Source organism: Lissotriton helveticus, chromosome 10 (assembly GCF_964261635.1).
Source record: "Lissotriton helveticus chromosome 10, aLisHel1.1, whole genome shotgun sequence".
Lineage (NCBI taxonomy): Eukaryota > Metazoa > Chordata > Amphibia > Caudata > Salamandridae > Lissotriton > Lissotriton helveticus.
Genome location: NC_136071.1, coordinates 883,380,238 through 883,405,614, shown reverse-complemented (window position 1 = coordinate 883,405,614; position 25,377 = coordinate 883,380,238). Strand labels below are relative to the sequence as shown.

The 25,377-nt window shown below is 44.6% G+C and overlaps 1 protein-coding gene across 3 annotated transcripts in view; it reads left to right on the top strand.

The window, feature by feature from the left end:
- The window catches only part of KIF15 (kinesin family member 15), a 927,215-nt gene that overhangs the window by 272,849 nt on the left and 628,989 nt on the right, over window positions 1-25,377 (top strand). For all 3 annotated transcript variants that reach the window (XM_078663524.1, XM_078663523.1, XM_078663522.1), the window contains exons 14-16: window positions 6,846-7,023; window positions 7,179-7,320; window positions 22,111-22,252. In XM_078663524.1, coding sequence (XP_078519650.1) covers window positions 6,846-7,023; window positions 7,179-7,320; window positions 22,111-22,252 — 462 coding nt within the window. The remainder of the gene's footprint in view (window positions 1-6,845; window positions 7,024-7,178; window positions 7,321-22,110; window positions 22,253-25,377) is intronic.

Genomic DNA, 25,377 nt, shown 5'->3' with positions numbered 1-25,377 from the left:
GAGTAGTCAAGGCTTGTCTCAGGAAATGCTGGAGGGTTTAGGACTCGGGTACTGTATTACGCAGAATATTACACTTTGTGAACTCAATGTTCAGTCATTTTTTTTCCTGTGAAAAAGGATTAATCTCAGTTTATGTATATGGAAGTTGGGGCAGGTGAAATAAAAATACATAAACACCTAGAATGTTCTATCACCTTCTTTGATTGGGAAGCAACCACAAACACTGTTCCAGTGCATATCGGATGAGGCGCCATGGCAAAAATAACAAGGCTGAATTTCTAATTTTAGACTATAAATAACAATCTGTAAGATTAAACTTTGTACAAGAGTCTTTGTTCACAAGCAGCTAGTCAGTGATGTAGATGTGTCTGGTGCAATCCAGGGCTTGTGGAAACATTTTAAATGGTTCTTCCAACTGAACTGATGCTGGACTTTGACCAGCACCTACTTATGATCTATTTGATACCCAGCTTGGGACCCTTATCTCAAAAAATGTGCCGGTTAAGGTCAAGATGTTTGATTGGTGCTGGCCATCCAGAGGGCTGAGAGGCTCAACAGTTTGGTGGGTCAAATTAGAATACAAGGATATCTGTTGGATTCAATGATGATTCCAAGTATTGATTTCAAAACAAACATGTTAGAGACCGTATTCCAATTATTTCAGAATTTGGTTAAAACATCCATTGTGACGAATACCTCATGGCCTTGGGGTGAAGAGGAAAAACCCTGTGTCATTTTCTGTGGCTAGCAGTGGGCATATATATTTGGGCTCTTACTATCCGCATTCCTACTCAGTGGACCTGAGTTGTTACATTTTTACTACACTCTGACCTGGAATGTTGTCTACAGATTATTGACCTTCTGGTCATACTGATGCATCTAGGGTCAATTCTCCCAAGCTAAGTTGGAATGGTCCTGTGGATCCTAGGTGTCTTACTCCTGCCAGACTTTGGATGACCTCTTTTCAGGTTTCTGTCAGGTGTGGCTTTCTCTTTGTCCCTCTGGTCATGAGCCGCCTGCATTTAAATTGATGATAAATAACATTGAAATGCATTACAGCACCATCCATTAGTTTTACAGTGCACACAGTCATTTCGCTCGCTTAGCACATATTTCATGAGCTATATAGTCCACTTGTGAAAATCTGAGCTTTAGCCATTTATCATCAAATTTTCAATGTATATTTTTGCAATATCTCCTGCTTTATACAAACGCAGAAGTTTTCATTGCGTTAACATCTAGTTTATGTTCAGATAAGGACTCCAATTTGCCCTTAGTGGCATTTTTGCCTGCCTGCAATTTTGCATGTCATTGAAGGCTTACATTTTTAGGTTTCGCCTGGGGCACGGAGCTTTTGCTCCGCACCCAGGAGAAATCTTTAGTTTTCAGTATGGGGGACTTGAATCCGCCCTCTGTTCCATTGGCTAGCTCCATAAATGGAGGCTAGCCATTGGAACAGAGATCTGTCCGTCATGGCCGGACCAGATTCGTGGGCGTTCCCGAGATTTTTTTCTCTCTCCACCCACTTCTGATCGTCATCGCCGCGGTGGGTGTGTGTTATTTTTTTTTCGAGTCGGCCTGTTTTCGTCTTTTTCCAAGTGTTTGTTGTTGGAGTTGGCTGCAAGATTTGAGTTCCCACGAAGCGATCAGGTAAGGAAGGTTTGCCCAGCCTATTTGCAGGTAAGCGGCATTTTTAAATATTTGTTTCTATCCAGTTTTCGCCCCTCCCGCTGTCCGTTCCCGCCCCCCGCGCCCCTCCCGTTGTCTTTGTGCCCATTCCCGCACCCCCCTCCCGCTGTCCGTGCCTTTCCCGCCCCCCTCCGCCTGGCTGCTTTCAATGCCACGCCACTTGTAAATAAACTGAACGTTTCACTATCAAAGCCGAGCTAAGATTCACGGGCTTTGATCTGTGTTGCTTCCCCCAATCCCCCGTCTCTCTCGGCTTTTCTTCATTTTCCGTGTTGCTTCTCCTGCCCCTACTCCAGCTCGTCCTTTGCTTCCTATGTCACATCCCTCTTTTTTTAAACATATCCAGCCCTCACCCGGCTCTTTCCTTGTTCCTATTATTTTATTTTAAAACACCCCCCTCGGCCCCCACCCCCGCGCGATTCCAGGGGTCGAACTAATCTGACTGGGCAGAGACTGGTGTAACTTCGTGATGGCGGAGGGCAGGGGATAGCAGTCTCACTCTCGACGTTTCACAACATCCTGTGAATCTGCGCAAATCACTTAATGCTGGAGCCTAGCGATCAGGTAAGGTTTCCTCATAATAAGAATGTGTTTTTACCTACTTGTGCAATTTTTATGTAGCGGGAACTCCACTAGAAGGCATCGGAGCGCTTTTCACGAGCACCGGTTACATTTCGGAAGTGTTATTGTTCACAAGCACGGGGAGATTGAGTGATCTGCCCAAGATCACAGGTGTAGAGCGGACGCCGGGACTTGAAATTACGCAGTCGGCAGTTCTGACGTAACAGAAGCCACATGAAAGCTCGGCTCCTGGTGGGTTCCAACAGCACCTCGAGCCGAGCCAGAGCCAGGCTTCGGGCTGCCCCAGCGCTCACAGGCAGCGCCTAGATTCCCGCCTCTGGGGCAGTGGTTCTGTGCCAGTCCCTGGTCTGTGCTCTCTGCACCTGTGGTGAGCACACACCCTCTCCCTGGGGTCTATGGTTCGACCAGGGTCTGTCACCGGTCTGTCGGTCCGTCCGTGGGCGCTTTGAGGTTTTAACCACAGTGGGAATATTTTACAAGTTGGCGGAAGCGATGTCCTTGGATGTTAAATTGCCCTGGAGTTGTGCCTAGGACCATCATCCTGGGTGAATGTAAAACCCCTCCGTGGTCGTTGCCGCCCCCCCCTTTCTTCCTGTGTTGGTGGATTCCTGGGTGTGGGTGGGGTCCTGTGGTCCTGGGATCTTAAGACATGGCTGCAGCACTTCTTTCATGATTTCGGTATTTCATCTTTCAACGCCCCTGTGTCTTGTTGAACCCACGGGGTCCCCCCCCCATGTTGCCCCCTCGGTGGTGGCGGCTGCTCTCCCATTTACACTGAATTTGTCTCTACAGGGGGGGCGTTTTCTGCTCCCCATTGACCTCTTGGAAGGCCAGCACGATAGCTCAGTGAGCTAAGCTCCGCCGGCATCAATCTGTGCCTAGCGCCCTGAAGCCCCCATACTGATGGCAGTCTGGGTGCTGGGCAGTGGGGTAGTGAAACTTGAATCCCCCCTCGCACCCCTGCAAAGTACATGGAGCCCTCCCCCCACCTTCCGGCCCACCTCCTACCAGTATTGCTGAGGGACCCCCCACTGCGGGGTGGGGCGCGTTGTTACACCTCTGGTGCTCAGATGTTGATAAAATGGGGTGTTTTCAAGCGACCCCCCCTCCTCCAGATTAGACCCCGGCCGCATTCAGTGCCCTCCCTGCTGAAAAAGGTACAAATCGTTTATTTTACCAGAAGAACCTTAACCCTCCTCCCTGGCTGTCCCTTCTTTGTCTTCCTTCCCGGCTGTCCCTTCTTTGTATTCCTACCCGGCTGTCCGAGTATATATGCAACCATTATAAGTGCACAGAAAGTGCGTGCTGCTTTTCAGGCTGGGGTCGCATCACGCTTCAACAAGGAACTTATCCGCATGCAGTGCCTACTGCCTTCCGTGTTCTGGGTGGAAACACTGTCTCTCATTCACATCTAAAGCCTGCACCTTATGCTTACATTCAGAATCTTTTCATTTCCGTAGTTATCCTCCCTCCCCCTCCCAGGGCCTGGCTGCCTTGTCGGATGCCATGTGCCATCCTCGGGGATTCTTTTTTCTTTCCTTCATTTGATTACATTTTTATTACATGCTTTCCGGCTTGTATTGTACGTGTATTAATTATAGTTTCACTAATAATTTTAATCAAGTTGTTAATTGGAGAACACGCGATAGCCTTGATGTGTCGACGGGTAATTATTCGAAGGGGGAGGCTATTAATTAAGAGGTGGGCTCCATTTTGCAAACTAATACAGCATTTGCAGAGTCGAGGGTTCACCTGACTTCTCAGGGTCACACAGCAGAAGCGGGTTCTTTCTGGCAAGGTTAGGTTCGGTGTACGTGAATGACCGAGGCTAAGTCAACCTTCCTCGTTACTTTGTTAAATATTTCGACTACTTTTGTACATTCTCCGGCGCACAAAACATGAGTTATAGTCGCAGTTCCAGGCTGGCTCAAAGTGTCCCTTTTGCACTGTATTCTAAATACCTGCACGACCCCCTCAATATGCAAGTAGTAACGTTTATTGAGACCCCCCTCTCCCTGTACTTGGCACAGGCCTGCCTGTTTTTATGTGTTATCTTCTTTTTTTTTTTCTCAAGCTGTTGTATCTTTTATTTTCCAAAACACTCCTACTCTAGGTTACAACCCGCTGCTCCCTCTGTCCCATGTCCCTGTGTTTCTATGCCCCTTGTTTTCCTGCCCAACCGGTGTTATTCTCTCTAAGGTTACCTTTCCTCAAGGCTACTTGCCCCCTGGGTCTAGGTGCCTGGAGATCCTCTTTTCTCCATCCTGTCCTTCCCAGGCTCCGCGGATAGATATTGATAAATGTGTAGACAGGTCGCTGGATCAGAGGCATAGGTAGGTAGATGGACAGACAGGTATGTCAGTAATGAAGGATAAACCATAGGATAAAGGCAAAGCTCGACTATCTGTGACCAGTGGAAGAGGACAGTGAAAGAACAAACATCTACAGAGGATAAGATACTCTGATGGGCCAGACATGTGTGTATATATATATATATATATATATATATATATATATATATATATATATATATATATATATATATATATGGCATTGGAAGGCCTGGGCCAAGAGCCGTAATCTGTCTGAGTTTTTCTCAATTTTGGTCTCAATGTAACATTGTGTGGGATATTGGTCATAGGACAAAAAGTGCATGCGATATCTTTCCCTAATGAAAATATAGAGAGTAAGACTTTTTGTTACGAGGGACAAATAAGTAAAATATTATTGTTGTATTTTATTACAAAATGACTACTTGTTGGCCGCACTATTATAAAGCATTCCCCAAGCGGGGCCAATCCGAGCCGCAACGTAGGACCGAATGCCATGGGCTGAGGTGCAAGTAACGAAAATGCAAGAGGCTCACACACAACCACACACACAACCACACACACAATCACACACACACAACCACACAAACACAATCACACACACACAAACTAACAATTCAAATCCAACCCATATAATTCCACTACACACCACATGCATACACTCCAAAACACATGGCTAAAAGACATTGCCATTTACAATGCCATTAGCTCTAACTCAAATAAATCAGAGACCTATTGCATTTCCAATGCTTGTTTCTCTCTGTCTCTCGATAAACCTGTTTGCCAGGGTCCTCACCTGGGCATCGCACTCAGGGCGTATGAGGCTTCCTTATTATGTTAAGTTTCATTTCCGGTTGTACTGCACAACGCTTTGTTGCCCATGTGATTAAGTTGGCAAAGAAGTTGCTCAACTCTTGCAAGCTTTTTACAAGCCTTGGGGTGCTTTCTTTTATCAAATCCTCGTCTCGGGACGATGTTTACAAAGCTGAAGGCCATCCATCTCTACAAAGAAAGTGATAATCTGTCTGGGGAGTCGGTTTCTAAGCACTAGAATGCCAGAGTGTGTAGGCATACACTTCCAAGAAGGGGCCTTGGGTTATGAAATAAAATAGTAGTGGAGAAAATATTGAGAGGAAGAATGGATAAAGATCTGTTATCAGATAGTGCTCACTCTCTATTATAAGTAGGTGTTACTGCCTGCTTCTTAGGGCATTAACAGCTGTTAAAATCCTCTGAGGAATAGGGTAATTAACTGTTGGTAACACCTTGCCACCATTTGGTAATAAGGCTATTACAACTCATGCCCCTATTCACACCTGCCTAACGCAGCCAGAAAAAACATACCTACCCCCTCTGTCTACCTATTGTTCTGAAACTATAAGATGCTAGGAAACAACAGTGATAGTGCATTAAGCGTTCTGATTGGCTGACCCAATCTCAGTATCCAATACTCTCATCTGTCGAATCTCTTCACTCAGTAGTTTGCACCTCTGGTTTTTAGATGGATGTCACAGGAGTAATACAATTCACAAGGCTTGTCACGATAAGATTCTGGTCAAACATGTTATAATTGTGTATATAACTGTATGCAACTGTTAATTTGAGCTTGCCTCCACCGCACGATTATACCACCCCCACTGCTCCCGTCCCTCCCCAAAACTCTGGCGACCAAGAGGGTCATGCACGTCTGCGCTGGATTCAGCAAATAAAACTAAATAACTCTTTAAACTAAAAAAAGTGAAAAAATGCTTATTTTTGACGTTCATCTTTGCGGACTGGTGAGGTGGAATGTGTCTGTATTCAGTCAGCAGGGAGAGCACACCGTTGCATATGGGGTGGCTGGTTTTGTGTGTGGGTGCAAATGCAATAGGTGTCGCATTTGCGAGAGATTAGGCTATTGGCTTTGTAAATGACAATGCCATTTATGTTGTCAAAGCCAACACATAAATAAAACTGTTGTCATTTACAATGCCAATAGCTCTAACTTTTCCAAAGGCGAAACCATTGCATTGTAAATGCTTGTTTGCTAATTGGCATCTGTGATGGCACCTTTACAATTAGGGCCTCTGCTATTTCCTTGATCCAAGATACCTTATGTCGACCAATTGTTTTAGAAGTAAATGTATAAGAATATGACTTAAAACTGAAAAGTGTTTTAATCTTGGTTCTTCTCGATATTGAAATGTTTAGTTAAATCAGCCGTGTTGAGATTTTGACACTTTTTTGCTTGCGACCCTGCCACAGGTAGAACACCACCCTAGAGTAGCAAAATATGCAATGGAGAATCACAACCTCCGAGAGGAAACCAAGCGCCTCCGGGCTTTGCAGTCAGTGAGGAGGGCTCAGGAAATTGATCAGCAAACCATGATGGACTTGGAGAGAGCTTTCCTGGAGGCTTCTGCAGCTGAAAGCCGAACTGGAGGTAAATAAATGTGATCATGTGGAAGGGAGAACCTTCGTGGTGGGTATCTTCTGTGGCTACAGAATTCAGACCTGGTGCTTTTAGTTGTCTCCTACAACTGACCTTTGTTAATTTGGTTTTTAAGACTCTGATTTTCCTTTATTTCAATTACTTAGGTATGCCAATGCATTCAACCCCAATTCCAACTGAAAGCAATTCGTTGATATCTGTGGAAAGGCTGAAGGCGCGTCTTTCACAAATGCAGAGTGAACTGGCCACTTCAAAACAAGAATATGAAGAATTCAAAGAAGTCACAAAGTAAGAGGAAAGCATAGGGGCATGTAAATTAAAATGCATGTCATAGATGTGTCATAAAAGCTTCTCAGTTTATTAGAATGCAATCGGGTTCCATTTTATTGCATAGTAATCAGTTCTCATCATATTCAGTGCATGACGCATGTGAAAATCTGTGTTAAGAGTTGAAGATTTTTCAAACCCTAAGAATCAAGTCCTAGCAGAAAGAAGCACTGGTCTCTGCAGTTGGCTTTTGTGATAGCAGTTACTAATTACAATTTTTGTGACTAGTGTGAGAGGAATGTAATCTGAGTTAAAACTTCAAGAGCAGTTGAAGACATCAGCATGTTAGCAGTTTATCATCTGTCAACTCTTACTGCTGCTTCTGATCCAAGTGCGCTATCTTCTCCTTAAAATCCCAATACAGATTCCAATATTACTTGTACCTCCTTGCCCTGTTTTAACCTGCTTTCTAGAGTTTGTTTGTCCTTATTCTCTGTCCTAAACCTTATTCCCGGAAATGTTCTCCCTATCTTTATGGCTATCCGTGTCATTTATATAAGTTTGCTTTCATATTACGCATGTATCCCCGATCTACATATGCCTTCATGATAGATAATACATTCTCTAATTTTTTTCTTCTCAGTCGCTCTGTTGCATTAGCAGCTAATTTCTGAACAAACATGTTTTTTAATTTGTCTGAAGCCCTGTTTTACTCATGCTGTTTGTGTAGTGAATGTATAACAAGGAAACTAGGAACATTAACCCTCCACACTGGGCTGCACGAACACAAAGCGCTTGTATGAGTAGGTCCGACTCTGGCAAAGGTTGAAAATATGCATTGCAAAAGGTCCATTAATTTCTTGTCTTACATTTCCTCAGTGGAAGACCATGAGTCATTGATTTGCATTACTAAGTCTTGCTGATCAGCAACTTGGTTTGGGGGGCTTCAATCCTCCAACTGCCTGTGTTATGCTGACCATTTAATTGAATTTAAAATGTATAGAGCGCTCAAATGCCCGGGGGCGTCTAGTGACACCTCTCCTCCCACCTCCCTTTTAATGGTGATCTCTGTCCCATAGTTCCATGGGCGGAGGGTCCGAAGTGACTGTCTGCATGAAATACCTGTGTAGTGGAGGGCTTGGCATGCTGAGTAAGGTAAGGGATGGAACTGAAAGGCACAGGATGGCTAAAGAGAGTGAAAATGAGAAAGGCAACGGAAAGAATAGAGGGAAAACATGAAATGAGACAGCAAATAATATCCAGAGACCTAGAAAAAATTAACAAGAGATATAGTAAAGAACGTGAATAACGGAGACAAACTAGAGACAAAGAGGAAAAAATTAAAGATGAGTAAAGATCTGGACAGACAGATAAGCAGGAAAGTCAAGGAAAATGAATGGAAAAAGTGAACAAATTGATAGACTTTAATGTGTTATTTTACTGACTGTGATGAGCCAGTGTAATAGCGGAGATCTTTGCCCTTCATCTCATGGCACTGCCTCCTTCAAAACCAAAGAGAATTTTTTTAACTCTGCCATTCTGGTGGTTGGAAGAATATTTCTACACTCGAGTCCCTTTATTGTATGCATTCAACTCCCGTCCCAGTAGATTGCTGGCTTTGTCTCACCCTCATTTTCAAGAAGTTGAAAGATTGTGAACAGTTTTCATTATGAAATACTCCTTCACAAGTGCCTTGTTTACAGTTTCCCAAAAGGCACACAAAAGTGAATGCTAGAACCTTTTGGTGAATGGAATAAAATGATGAGTTACACCACCACAAGTTCTTACATGCAGGAAAATGTGCCTTGTATGTCTTAAAATCAAGTGCTCTCTCATATGAAGGAAGAACACACACAATATTGCTGCCAGGAATTTCTCCTCTTTGTTAACAATACTCTTTTTTTGTAAGAACTCTTGATTAACAGTGCATCAACTGCATTTCCTCCTTTGACATGGATGTGATCAGTAGCACATTGATGAACCTTCACTTGTCAGTGGCAAGTTCTCCAACTCACTCACTTTCTCGTTCAAACAACTGTGAAACGGTTAATAACTTAAATTTAATTTAAACCTGTTAGTCTCCAAAGACTACAACATCACTAACAGTGACACAGTATTCCCCTCCCTTGTGTTGCCAATTTGTGTACCATTCACTTTAACAATGACTTCACTGCTATTGCTGATTAAGATTAAAACTGCATAAGAGCATCTTGCATGACAATGAGGGAGATTTTCTCTTGAAATATTTTCAATGTGTTTTAAACTTTTAATAGACTCCCTATACAAATATTACATGGACAATCACTCCTTTGCAGTCATTCAAAATGTTCTTTAAAAATATGTCCAAAAGCCACTCAAGACTGTTGTTCCACTCCCTTTCCACAGTCTCAAATTTATTAGGACTGCCCTGAATTTTATAGATGGCTTTCTGTCATTCTAGTCACATTTCTAAGTCTGCATTGGTGTACATTCAAGATCTTTACTGTCTTGCTACAACAAGTGCTAAAAACAGCCTTTGGTACCTGATCATTTCTAGATCTTCCAATATGCCCAACACTGCCAATCTGGTCAGCGAGTCCATAGGGGTATATCCTACTTCATACAGGATCCTCATCAATACTCCACAGAAATTCTGGATCTTTGAGCTATGCCATATTGTGTTAAAAAGTACACACACAGATTGAGGAGGTGATGTATCCAACGGACTGAAGCTGAGTTCTGGAGTAGAAGCCATTGCAGTTTTCATTTGGATGAATCTAAAATCTGCCCTAATGACGATGTTCCTAGACTATGCTAAAGCCTCTTGCCAATCAAACTCATCCAAGCAGTCCACATGGCCTTTAAGTTATTGAGTATGCAGGGCAGTTTGCAAATTTCTTATATATTACAGCCAGTCTACTTCCTTAGCTCTTTTGTTAGCAGTATGTCTTCTAGTAAGGAACTATCTGGAAACTCGTTTCCAAATTAATGCATTTGCCTACTGCGTGAGCCAATTGTAGGTATCTAAATAATTGCCTGAGAGATAATTAAGTCTTGGTTGAATTTCATAAAGGACCATATTGCCTTCCTTTCCCAAATATTCTAGGTTTAATATACCTAACCGCTCCCGTGCTCTAAATCCTGATAGGTCAGCCACTTCCTTCATGTGGCTTCCTGGCAACAGAGAGGCTTCTCATACTGAAAGTATATGGAGGACCTATTGATACATGCCTATATAGCAGTGATAGTCACACCTACAACAGCCGGTGTTACTGGAATTTTGCCTACACCACAATGATGAGCACAACTTCTATTTCAGTACAGTCATATTTGTTTTGATAATTGTGGTGTGCATCTAGAACTTTTATTTTTAGTTGTCATTAATTAGAGTACACACTTCAACTCACAGTACATATTTATATCATAGGAGGTGAAAAACATGCTAAACGTGACCTCTCCTCATTTGTGTTTTTTTTTTTTACAGCTCCTGGTAATCCACCAATTGGGTGGAATAAGTGGAAAAATATTTTTATTAACTATGCAAGAGTCTGTGGAACAAACTTAAGTGCTGAAAATGTCGACGTTAGATTGGCATTACCTTCCAAAAGTTAGAACAATAATGGAACTATACAATTTTGGACTAAGGGAACAAGGACAAGAAGAACCTGTCAAATTACATCACCAGTTTAAGGAAGCTAGCTTCGACATCTACATTTGGTGGGGTCACGAATGAAAGAATGCGAGACCAGTTTGTTTTGAGGTGTCGCAGTGATAAGATCAGAGAGGAGTTATGGCTCAAAGATGAACCTCCCCTTGAAGTGATAAATGTTGCCAAAAGAGTGGAACACCTGTTGAGTTGTGTAGGCAATTAAGTAACGCCACTAAGCAAGGGGTTGTAAATTAGAAGGTTGAAGAGTCAGTATGAGTAGTTAAGAAAACAAAGTGGGCATGAAAGATGAGCAAAGATTTAGGGGAAAATGTTTCAGGTGTGTGCACCGAGCCAAAGCGAGTGACTGTCCTGCGCTGCCAGTTGTCTGTAATGAGTGTGGGAAGAGAGGTCTTTATGCAAATGTTGCAGTGCCAAAATGAGAGAAGACCGAGTGAAAAATGTGCAAGAAATCACACAAAAGAACATAGTTCAGGTTGGGTCAGCATCGTGTTATGGTGGCACATGTAACAATTTCAAGCATGAACATCCTTCTTCCATGGTCCGAGTCCACTCGGTGGTTGTGGTGTTTAGATTCATGCTCACATTTAACAATTATTTCAAACGATGTGTTTTGCAGTAAATTTGGAGATGAAACTCTTTTGTGAACTTGATGTGCAACCATGGGGTTACGGTGGGACTCCAATAGAAATGTGAGGGTTTTTTTAAAGGCAGATGTAGAGCTGGGTGATGGTTTGTGCAGGAAACGTTTACGTTTCTATCAAAGGCGATAATCTGATTGGATGGCCTCATCACAAAACTTTAGGTGTTAAGCTTGATCCCAATTCTGATCCCCAGGTGGTGGTACGGGATGTCCAACAGGAAGTCACTAGTTTTGTAAAACATGTCCAACAATTGTTCAGAGGGAAGTTGGGTTGTCTAAAGGGATACAAACACCATATTCGGCCAAAGAAGTGTATCCTTCCAATTGCAGCCAAGGTCAGATGCATTCCTTTCAGAGTTCAGGAGTGCGTAAGGATTGAATTGGAAAAGTTATCAGATGCAACTGTTATTGAGGCAATAGATGCTCCTGAGTGGTTGGCTTCTATAGTGGTAGCTAGGAAAGCCAATGCAGATGTTTGTCTGAGTGTCGACTTAAGAGCACTTGATCAGAAGGTGATTGTTGATAAATTTCATTTTCCTAACATTGAGTTAACCATCACACTGACAGGAGCAAAGTATTTCACTACACTTGATTGAACTTTAGCCTACCTCCGGGGTAGAACTTGATGATTCTTCTCGGGTGCTGACGGCTTTCATAATGCCAATGGAAGCGTATACATTAAAAAAGTTACCCTTTGGGTTAGTATTTGCAGCATAAGTATTACAGAGGGTGATGTTAGATGTGCTGAAAGGATTACAGGGCATTGGGTGCTATCAAGATGTTCTGTTAATTTCTGGAAAGGATAGCGTGAAAAATGATGATAGAGTACGTACAATTTTGGACAGACTAATTAGAGCTGGTCTGACTTTAAAAGAGAGCAAATGCAAAATTAGTGTACAGGGAGTAAATTATCTAGATCACCATATTTCAGACTGTGGTATTAGGCCGAAGAGGGAGTTAGTGTACACCATCATAAATCTTGAAGAACCTAGTAACAAAGAGGAAGTGGTATAATTCCTAGGAAAGACAAAATACCACAACACATTTGGAAAAAGTTAAACTCATTAGACTGTCAATTTGAGAGCCCTGCTTGATAAGAAAGTGGAATTTGAATGGAATGCTGACTGCAAAACAGAATTCAAAAGTTTAAAAAGGAATTTGCAGAATGCCCCCAATTTGCAAGCATATGTTCTGGGTGATGACACCAATATTGTTATGGATTGAAGCTTGAAGGATCTTGCTGCAGTTCTGCTTCAATAAAGAAACAGGCTTGAGGAACTGATTGCGTGAGGTTCACTTGGTTTGAAGGGATCTGAGAAAAATTACTCCGTAATTGAGATGGAGGCATTAGCCATATATTGGGCCTTGAAAACATTTCAAAATTGTGTGTAGCTTTTTTTCTGGTTCGCTTTGACCATAAACCTTTGAAAGAGGTTTTCATGAAAAAGGGATTTGATTCACTATCATCCAGAATACATAGATGGATAATTTCCCTTCAAGAGTTTACCTTCACCACTGATCTCTCTTCACAGCTGACCGTCTCTCACGTCTAGTAAACATCAATAATGAGGAAGCTGAAGAGATTATGAATGCTACGTTTGACTAAACAGTGAGTGTATATGCAGTAACTGCTGGTTCTGTGACAGATAGTGAATGGAAAGTTAAGAATAGATGGTGTTTTATGTGAAGTCACTGAGGAAATAAAGTGTGGGAAAGTCAATTCACTGTCCAGACCCTGGTCCATGATTAAGGACGAGTTGGCGTTGGAAGAGGACATTCCTTTGTGTGGTACTAGGCTTACTTCACCAGAGCACTTCAGGAACAGACTGATATCATTAGCTAATGAGGGTCAACTTGTCATCGTTTAAACACAGGAAAGACTAAGGTCCAGCTATTGGTGGCTGGGAATTGACATTGAAGTTGAGAGATCTGTGAGAAATTGTGTTCAACGTAACAGCAGTATTGAGATTTTGGTCACAAGACATGTACCGTTGGTGTGCAGGCAACTTCTTTATCATCCATGGGATGAAGTGGCCATTGAGATCGTAGTTCCACTGAAGTGAGAGCATAGCACACCTCATTTAATCGCTCTTATTGACTCTCCGTGGGTTATGGTTAGTTATGTGTTGGACATATCCCCTTCTTGAATCATACATTTTTTGAATGAATTCTTTAAAAGAGAGAGGTTTCACAATTCTCTCTTGTCGGACAACTGTCTGCAGTTTTGTTTGGCAGAATTTGAAGACTACTTAAAAAAATGGAGGCATTAAACATGAAAATCTTCAGTATATCATCCAGAAACTAATGGTGCTATAATGGAGAGGTTAAATAAAACATTGAAGGAGAACATTCAATTCGCTAAGGCTAATATAGATTGGAGAAAAGCTTTACAAGAATGAGTCGCAGCTTACTGTATGTCTCCCCATTCCTCCACTGGATGAAGTGAGGTAAAGGAATTAATTTCAATGATTTGGGGGAGTGACGCGAGAAAGAACTCTGTGTGCAGAAGAAAAGAAAGGAATATTTTGACAGAACTAAGAGAGCAAAGGACCGCGTGATACAAATTGAAGACATTGTGAAAATTAGAGCTCTGCATGGATGTGCTCAATGGTTCAAATCTGCAAAGGTACAAAAAGCGGTTAAGCTTTTTAAGAACTTCATCAAGACTGATTATGGGAGAGTATGGAATCTGAATCGGGTAGTGAAAGATGCTCTAGAGAACACAGGAGCTGAAGAAGAGACTGACTTTTCGAATAACATAGATAGGTGTCAGGAAAGTGATTTCATTAAGCATTGCAAAAGAACGTTGGTGGGAATAGGAGGAGTTGTAGACTTCGCAAAACTCCTGCTTGTATCAGATTTTTGTCGAGTATCTTGGTTGGGGGCGTGGCTTGGCTGCAAGGGGGGCGTGGCTTGGCTGCAAAGCGGAATGGCTGCTTAACTCGGCGGCTCCGCCGACCAAGCTAATAATCCGTCATATATCCGATTCATTGACGCTGCATCTCGGATCCAACGAGTGCCTGCCTACCTGCATGATACTCGAGTCGATCCTCCAGCAGAACCGGAGACGAGAACTGCAAGCAACTGGCTCCGCTGCTCGGTGACCGGCTGGAGAGGTGCGGCCTGCGTGTGGAGATAAGCCGGGGACGAGATTTCCGCCCAGCCTGAGAGCAGCTGGACAGGCGAGAAGCGAAAAGGAGGACTGAAGCGGGCCGCGGCTGGCGCCTGTGGCAAGAGAGCGGCACCCGGGCGAGAGCCGACCCCTCCCAGACACCATCGGACGAGGTGAGTGCTGCCGCTGACCGCCTTGCGGCCGGAACATCGAGGCGGGTGAAATAGAAGCAGCCGACACGGGGAGCGGCGAGGAGACGTGCGGCGCCCCTGCTTAGACCAGCCGCGCGAACTGCGACTGTCTGCGAGGCGGAGAGAGCGGAGAATAGCGGACCCGAGCGACTGCTATGCTGGCGAGACGCCTGATAACTGTGCTATAAGCGGCTCCGGTCACAATATAAGACTCGCTAAGGTGAGCCCCCCTGCGCCATTTTGGAACGGGGCAGCCTACCATACTTATCAGGCCTGTGTACAGTAGCTGCGAGGGCCGAAAGCGGAGCTCCCCTAGTGCACTGCCAAAGGCACCAGATGATGACTGTTGCCTGCCGGTTGGAGCAACAGCGAGACGGCCTGTGAAGTGCACCACCCTGAGAAGGCGATATAGGGAGCGAATTAGGACTCGCTGCCACGTGGACGCTGCGGCACTACATAGCCTGACGAAAGGGACAGCAGCGGAAGCGCCTACAGGGCATACCTCCGATATTGGAGACGCGATTACGGACTTGGCGCTTGGAGTTGTTTTGGCATCGACTGGGAGGTGACGCCTGGTACGTGGGAGGCGAACCTGACCGGGACTTGTACCTGTGTGGAGTCAGTCGCAGCGTGAGACACGCCTAGACAGTGCCTGAAAGACGCTTGACACCATGGGGAAGCCAGATACGAGGCAACCGAACATTACGTTTGACAAAACTAAGCAGAAAGCCGCGAATCATGACCAAACTGAGCCAGACACAGGCGGAGAAGGCGCGCAACAGTACCCAGCAGAGGATATTCGTCATATGTTCCAGGACTTGAAAACGAGCCTGCAAGCGATCGATGCTAAAATGGATACCCTGGCCGCCCGCATGGATGGCATCACGCGGCGAATGGACAAGCAGGAGGGACGAGTGAGCGTGCTGGAAACAAGAGTGACTGAAACGGAGGAGGGCCAAACGGAGCTGGAAAAGAAAGTGCGAGGCATGGACAAGGTCTTGGAACTAATACAACAGAAAAATGAGGATTTGGAAGCGCGGTCGCGCCGCAATAATATACGCGTCACGTGCGTGGCGGAATCCACGGACATTCCAAACATGGAGAGATACATGGAGACCATGCTGAAAGACCTCTTTGGAGATGGCCTGTCCTCAATGTTTTTAGTGGAAAGGGCGCACAGATCACTGGGGCCCGTGCCTAAACCGGGAGCCCCGCCAAGACCAATATTGGCCCAAATCCTGAACTACAGAGACAGGGACGCGATATTAAGACTGTCCAGAGAAAAAGGCAAGATACAATACAATGGCAATAACATAGAGATGTATCCAGATTTCACTCTCCAGGTACAAGCAGCCCGCAGAGAGTTCATTCCTGCAAAAGAGATATTTCAGCAGACGGGTACAAAATATGCGTTAATCTATCCGGCAAAACTGAGAGTGCAGGGACCGGGAAAGCCAACGTTTTTCGTGGATGCGAAGGCTGCGCTTCAATACGCTAAACACTTGGCGAAAGAGCAGAAACAGAGAGCTAATGCGGGAGAGCAGGACAATCCGGACCGGCTAAGCGATGTTGAATAATGACTCCGACCCCACTGCGACACATCTCTGTGGACGACTGTCTGAGACCATACCGCAGCGGAGAGGAGAGAGACATATCCGTGAGGAGGAGAGACCTGATCTACTCGACTGACATAATGTACGGTATGGCATGAATGGGTCCTTGAGAGGCAGTGCTCACAACAGCGCTTGGTCACCCTGTCATAAGTACGGGGCAAGTAGGTGGCCACACTGCGTTCCCTCTGGGATGATTCCCGCAATTACTGTTCTAGTTGAACTGATCCCTGGTGATAGTTCTTTCACCGTGAGTTGGGATGAGTTAGGGGGCGGGGAGGGAGATGATGCACAACCTAGTTGGGGGGTTGGTGTGGGAGTTGGGGGGATGGGGAACCTGTTGATGTTTATGACACTAATGTTAATTTCTGAGTCTCCACGCAAGCAACCAAGATGGGGTGCTGGGCCTGTCTGCCTTAAGATATATGTGACATACTTGCTGTACATTGATGACAAAACGCCTGGACGGTCACTTGACAGATCCGCCCGACAATTGGGGCATCGACAGATGACGTACGCAGCTGCTGTTACATGACCTGGGGGATGGCGAACCATGTGAATGCACTTGCTGTGGACACATTGAAATGTCTCACGTGGAATATTAGGGGCCTCAACGACCGACGGAAAATCAGACTCACACACTCATACTTAACAAGGCATAGTATAGATATTTGTTATTTACAGGAAACGCACTTGCTCGGCTCTGACACATCTACTCTGAGGAACAGGAGATGGGAGGTGATAGCCGCGGCCGGGTATTCTAGTCACTCCAGGGGGGTGGCGATACTGATAAGGAGGGGCTTACACTGGCGAACATATTCCACAATCGCTGACAGGGACGGCAGATACATAATCCTAGTAGGAGCGCTGTATAATACACCTATTGCTTTAGTGAACATATACAGTCCTAATACTGACAGCCCTGATGTGTATAGCAAGATATGGCACGAACTGCAGAAGCTGGGCCCTATGACGCTCCTATGGGGGGGTGACTTCAATATTCCCCTATCGGCAGAACTAGACAGACAGGGAGCCACGCGGACACATCACCCTAAAGCGGCAGCATTACTCCATGAAATAATAACGGATCTCCTTCTGGTAGATGCATGGAGAGTAGCACACCCGACGTGCAGGGAGGGCACTTGCATAACACACCATAGAAATGCTTGGTCACGAATTGACTACTGGCTGCTTACCAGAGACCTACATGCATGGGTAACTGAGACCTCACATCTCGCTCGCACTCTGTCGGATCACGTCCCCGTACTGATAAACATTAGAATCCCCCCGGCATATACCCAGCCTTTTACATGGCGATTCCCGTCTGAAGCCTTACGGGATCAGGTATTCTGTGAGAGCCTTCGAACTAAAATAGAGGACTACTTCACTTTAAATGAGGGCTCGGTAGTCTCCCCTGTAGTGCTGTGGGAGGCCTTCAAAGCTGTGGTGAGGGGAGATTGCATAGCCTTGAAGACTGGGGTACTGCGGGACATACGTAACACCCTACAGAGATAAGAGAGAGAAATCGAGACCTAGAGAGGCAGCAGGTAGACAGACCATCGCAAGAGACCCTAGCACACATTAGATCCAAACTCACTGACTACCAAACTGAGGCGGAAAGGGAGGTAGTTTACATACATAAACACGCACAGGCCAGGAAATATGGCGAGGGGGAGAGGCCCGGCAGGACTCTTGCTAACTTATTACGGACACCTAGAGAAACTTCATATGTAGCGGAGTTACAGACGGTGAGTGGTGAGACGATACACACACCTCCGGACATCCTGCGGGAATTTACTGATTATTATTCTGAGCTCTACACCTCTAAAATATCCCAGTCACAGACTGATTTAATTAAATATCTAGATGTGATATGTCTTGCTTGGTTTAATGACGGAGCACGGCAATACATGGAGCTACCGTTCTATAAGTGCTATGCCAGGAGGTAAGGCCCCGGGAGCAGACGGACTTACGGCTGCCTTTTATAAGGAATACGCTGAGACACTGGCTCCCTGGCTACATCGCATGTACCAAGAGGCGTTGGAGGTCGGTAAACTGCCACCCACTGTACGTGAAGCCATAATTATCACGATTCTGAAGCCTGACAAGGACCCCTCTAAGACAGACTCCTATCGCCCGTTATCCCTCATTAACCTAGATGCCAAGATCTATGCTAAATTGATTGAGGATCGACTGACACCTATGGTGCCGCAAATTGCCTTGACAGATCAGGCAGGATTTGTCTCGGGACGATCCACATCGCATAACCTTAGGGCCTTTTTTGGTATGCTTCACTACTTAGCCCCTCACGTACAAGCAGCGGCTGCCCTGCTGGACGCCACGAAGGTGTTTGATTCCCTTGAGTGGAACTTCTTGTTTACCCTGCTGCAGCGACTGGGATTCAGCCCTTTGTTTCTGAAGCAGATCCAGTTGCTATATACTGAGCCTTCCGCCAGGGTTCGGGTAAACGGGCGCACATCTGAGCCGATCAGCATAACCAGAGGCACGAGACAAGGGTGCCCGCTGTCTCCCTTGCTGTTTGCTATCGCTACGGAGCCCCTGGCAGCCAAATTGAGACAGCAACATGCCCATAAAAGTATAGGATTCACTACGCGCGGTATCCTCATCTCCCTGTACGCCGACGACATCACTGTATATCTGAGCAACCCTCGCGACAACTTTGACACGATAATGCGAGAGTTCATTAGATATGGTGGCCTGACGGGCATTAAGATAAACTGGGCCAAATCCACTATGTTCCCACTGACTGACGGTACGACCCAGTTTACCTCAGAATTCCCTATAAGGTGGGCGACTGAGGAGGTGCGATATCTGGGAGTTCAGCTGAGCCGATCGCTACAGGAACTGTGGACACTGAACTATGGCAGAGTAGTAGACTGGATAGAGGGCAAGGTGGAGAGGTGGAAAACGCTACCGCGGTCGTTGACGGGACGCATTGCCATCGCAAAGATGATAATTCTCCCCAAGCTGTTGTATTTTTTCGTAAACCTGCCTATTCCTCTGAACTCGCACTTCTTCAAGCGCTTACGCACTGCGGTGCTGGCACTGCTATGGGCAAATAAGCAGCCTCGAGTCTCCTGGCAAGTACTGACTTTGCCCTATTCACAGGGTGGGTTGGGAGCTCCGGACTTTGAACTCTATGCATACAGCGCGCAAGCACAATTCCTCCATTACTGGCAGCATCCAGTTCCATATCAACCGTATGTAGCAATTGAAATAGATAGAGTCTCCCCTACCCACTTAAACGCGGCGGTTTTTCAACCCTACAAACACCCACGACGAGACGTTGACACCGCGGAATGTGTACGATGGGCCTGGGGGAAGATAGCGAGAAGGGCGCACATTGATAAATTGTATGCTCCGTCGATGCCTCTGAGGGGGAATCCATTGCTAACACCGCTGACGGACGAGGCAATAGCAAAAAGAGCACAGTCACACAACTTACACAAGGGGGGTGACTTATACCCAGCGGGAACATTCCTATCGCCACAGGATCTATGTGGCACAGAGGCCCCCACGGCATCCGATACCTTACTTTACTACCAGCTGAGAACTGCGTGTAGAGCCACTTACAGTGACTTCCCCAACGAGCCGCCTATGCTTCCGGCACTAGAAAATGTGCTAGCTAACGCCTCGCCCTGCAAGCTGGTCACGCGTATATATAGCATCACACAGAAGGAAAACCCATTAATAAGTACTAAATCGCGTGAGGCCTGGAACGAGGAAGCTGACTTGGACATTACGGAGGAACAGTGGGTATTTTGCTGCACCCAACTGAAGTACCTGTCGCCTAACTATAGGCTTAGGCTTATACATTTTAACTATTTGCATCGGCTATACCGCACGCCCACTCAGATGTGCCGTATGGGACTGAGCGACGATAACAGATGCTGGAGATGCAATGCACAAAATGCCAACTTCACACACATGGCCTGGGGATGCCCGGTGGTCTCACGGTACTGGGGGGAGATTCTCGCACACATTGAGGACATAAATGGTACCACTGTGGAGAGGTCGATACCCCTGGCGCTGCTGGGATATGTGGTCGATATCCCGGTGAAGCGGCGGAAACTCACGGCTATGCTTCTGCTGATGGCAGAGACAGGTGGCCATCCAGTGGCGAAAGGGTCAACCACCGACAGTAGCGGCCTGGATAAGAGAGGTTGTATACTGTAAGGACCAACTTGGGATATATTGGGAGCAGATGCCGGGAAACTCTAGGCCCACAGATGTCTGGCCCCCTTTTGTGGACTGGTTGGGGATGGGAGGGAAGGACCTCCAGACAGAGTAGTTAGACCACAGCTGAACATAAGGAAACTTAGACACTCTGAGGAGAGTAACTATAAGTCATATGTCATGCACATGCGGGAACGCTCAGATAGGTTAAGAGATGGGGAACACTAACTGTTATTAGAAAAAAAAACTGTAATTTGCGATTTCAAAAGCTAGATCTGAGAGATGTAGATGCTGAGATACATATAGTTTAATACTGCATTGAGGTACTCACATTGATACTACTGGCTATGCCCCTTAATCTGACCACTACGCTGCCTGCCCCAGTGGTTGTTGGCAAAAAAGAGCTGTGTATATACCTGTATTTACGAAAGCTGCCGGCCTCCGGGTTGTGGGCAAAGAGCCGTGTATTATATGGTGACCAAATAAAGGTGTTTGAAAACTTAAAAAAAAAAAATGAGTATCTTGGTTCAGGATGTTTTTGAATATTGCTCATGTATTATGTGTTTTTATTATGTTTGTCTTAAGTTTATAGTTTTCGAATCTATGTACTCTTGTGAAGTGAACTATAATTGGTATTTCATTAATGTGTATGAGGTATAGGGCACTTTTATTTACTTATGTAATCTTTTGTTGTTACTTGTGTATTATATATTATTAAGGAGGGAGAAGTGTGACGTCCTGTGACATGATGCCACCTGGCTACTGCTCCTTGTTTAAAGCCCAGGAACCTTGAAAGGTTATATTGCAATATTCCAGAGAGGGCAGTTGGGCTGAGCAGAGGAGCTGGCTGGGGGGTGTTTGACAGCAAGCTCTTACCTGAACTGGCTCCACCTGAACTGTAAATGTTCATTAATAAGGAACATTTTACAGAAACAATTCTAGGTTTTTGTCAGTGTAGTTGTATACTTTATGTGGAGTTTCTACTCACTTTGCCCCTAACCATGAAGTCTTAAGAGAAGTTCCTTGAATTTCCATATGGGGAAAGAAGTGTTGCTTGCAATGCTTTAACCGTATTTCACGGAGCATTGATCTCTCCCCCATATGAATTCAAATTGAAAAAGTATGCTCATTGATAAAAAATGGTAAGTAATTTTGTCATAATCCTTTTAACATTGTACTCTCCTCTGGTTGTGAAAGCTCTTGATGGAGATATGCAGGAAGCATATAATATGTTTAAGCTTAATGTGAAATTTCTGTGTTTGCCTGCTTATTTTTGATACTGTTATGTTCTATTTTGTGATAGAAAGCTAAGGGAAATTAATTTGTTTGTTTATTCCCATTCAATGATAATGGAATTTACTTTTTTTTAAGCTCATCTCATTAAATTAAAATGTATTCTCATGTTTGAACAGAAAAAAACATGCAGATCTAGAGTCGGAGATTCAGTCATTGTTAAAGTCAAATAAGCACCTTGAAAATATTTTGGAGGCAACGAAAGCCCATAAGCGCCAGGAGGTGTCTCAGCTGAATAAAATGCATGTGGAAACAATTAAGGTGAGGGACCAATCAAGTGTTTACACGTATTTGCTTTGCTTTTATTTTTCCCTTCTATCCCCACTGTTATTGTTTTTTACACAAATAAAAGAATCTACATATTGATCTTTTTAATTTCTAAATTCCTTATGCTTCTTAATGCGCTGAGAGCAAAAGGAACAATTGATGGACTGAATGCTGAACAATGCAAACCCCCAGTCACAAGGATCTAGGTTTAGTCCATTGTTCTTTTGCTCACTATGCCACCCCAGTTTAGCCCAGCCATATGAAAATCAGTCTTGACCCTGTTCCTAATGGGAATAATCCAGCCCGAACTGCCAAGCCACTTCCTCCCTGGACCAGAAACAAGCATCCTGGGACCGGTTTCGGGGCCTCACCCCTCATCAGCCAGGCTAGCTTGAATCTAGTGGTGCCGTGAGTACCGGGCCCACCTCTGGGCATAACCTTCCCACTTAGGGCGGCAAAAGGAACAATTGATGGAAGGAATGCTGAACAATGCAAACATTCACTCCCAGTCACAAGATCCAGGTTTAATCCCTCCATACCATTAAAGTCAAGTTAGCCTGGCTGATGAGAGGTGAAACCCCAAAACCGGTCCTAGGATGCTTGTTTCTGGTCCAATGAGGACCTTGCCTGACAGTTCGGCTGGACTGTTTACATTGGGAGCAGGGTCAAGACTGATTTGCACATGGCTGTGTTTAAACTGGAATGGAATGGGGAGCAAAAGAACAATGGATTTAGGCCCAGATCTCTGTACTGGGGTTAATGTTTGACATTGTTCAACATTCTTCCATCAGTTGTTATTTTTGCATTTGTCTTAATGCGCTATGGTCATGTTGCACACTTTCTGCCCCAACTCAATTTCCTGTATGAGTGTGCCACCACTGCTCTGAACAGTGAGAAACTTTTTCCTCCCCGCGTAGAAGAAGCACTTTGTTTTTCAATTGTCTAGGTGTATGGCTCTGCTGTGTTCTTAACGGAAACTAGAGTTGATAAATGAAAGGTGCATTTGTTTCACTTATTTTTTTAGAACGCATGAGAATCTAGTGAGTTCGTAATATGTAAACAAGATTCTTAAGGTTTGAAATTTGCGGGTGTGCCAACTTAAATGAGATTGAGCTGCTCCGTGATCTTTATGCTGTACCTTAGATCATTTTAGGATTCCAGGAAGTTAGGACTGTCTGTTAGGTCTGTTTTTTGAGTGTCAGTGTAAGCAATCTGAGCGCTCTCGTTTGTACTCTGTTGCTTAAGGTCAATGCTCATGGGATCTTCTAATGAAGCACATGCGCATGAATCTCATGTCACCTGAGGAAGCCACAACAGATAGTGGTTCCTTCAATATCTATATTGAGAGTTGATTTTTACTTTTCTGTGGTATCTCAATTAAAACCATAAGTCAAGTCAGTTAATTTCTGAATGGGGTATGCCTTAGAGAGAATAGATACCTAGAAATGGTGAAAATGGGTCTTCAAAACTAAAAATCTCTTGCAGGATTACGGGTAAATTCTCTGAACCACTATTTGAAGCTTGCTCAGTATCACCTGCTTCAGTCAAAGAACGGTTTGATTAAGTCATAACTTTAAAAACAAATCAAGCATTTACAAAGCCAGTGGGATTGGGTTTAATGTGGTAACACATGAAATACAGAACTAGCACATTAAAGAACGCTAAATGTGAAAAATTAAAGCTCACTGGATTGAAAGCTCCCTTGCCTTCATTACAGTCTTGTTTTTGTTTTTGTTTCTGTTTCTATGTGAAATGAAGGTGTGATAGCAAGGTATCAAAAGAAACACAAAAGGGAGTGAAGAGGTAAAACAAGTGTTGTATTCGTCCTCCTCAAGCATGTCTTTAAAGTAAACAAAGTGAATCCACCCTGTACAGGATGAGAAATCAGGTATCTAACCAGACCCTAAGTAGTGTGTCTCTTAGTGTTAGGGGAAGCACAGAGCTTTGTTAAAATAACCCTCACCCACCAAAAGGACCCTTGGTGGCATGCTTCATCATCTGGTTCTACACACCCAGCTGCGGGAAGGGGGCGTGCTACGACGTACGAAGATGCGGGATCACTGATAAGTGAATACTATGTGAAAACGCAGAAAGATAGAGTGGAAGGGTCAGAATTGCAATAGTGAGGTTTGTTTAAAAAATACCTGGCTATGTGGAAAAATAAACTTTAATGTTCCTTCTAGCCAGACCCTCCAGGATTTCGCGATTCCACGGTTTGCTGCGAAATCGGCACTTTTGTAAAAATGCCGTGATTTTTACATAAGTGCCCGCGAAAATGAAGTGGCCTCATTTGCAGATTATGGCTTGTCATTATTTATTGTTGTAGGTTTATTGTAGGTAAAGCTTATTGCTTAATATAGTTCAAAGGCGACTTTATTAATTCCTGTGTTATGCTGCCTGGAAGGCTTAGCAGTAATTAAACAAGTTCTTGGCACTCACCTCCTAACAATGATTAGCCCTTCAATAGGGACTTTTACTGCTCAGTGGTGAGCCCAGAATGGAGTGGCTCAGATAGTGCCTTAATTATATCAGGCAATGTGTGCCAGAGACAAAGTTCACAATAATTTAAAACAAGGGGTGGTGATGGACAGAGTCTCTGAATTAAGCAGAAAACTCTAACCCAGTCAAGAGATCAGGGCTAGATCCAACACCGTTTTTTAGCTCACTGCATCATCCCAGTTTCAGAACCTGGCTGTATGCAAATTAGTCTGTTCCTGTCCCAGTGCATGATGGGAACAGGGCAAACCAAACTACAAAGCCAATTCTTACACTGGAAAGGAAACAAGCTACCGGGGACCGGTTTCTGGCATTTCAGCCTCTTCGGCCCGGCTTGCTTGAATCCTGATGGTGCAGTGAGCAAGGGACTCATGTCTGAGCATACCCTTCCACGCTTAGGGTGGACAAAATAATTTAAAACAAGGGGTGGTGATGGACAGAGTCTCTGAATTAAGCAGAAAACTCTAACCCAGTCAAGAGATCAGGGCTAGATCCAACACCGTTTTTTAGCTCACTGCATCATCCCAGTTTCAGAACCTGGCTGTATGCAAATTAGTCTGTTCCTGTCCCAGTGCATGATGGGAACAGGGCAAACCAAACTACAAAGCCAATTCTTACACTGG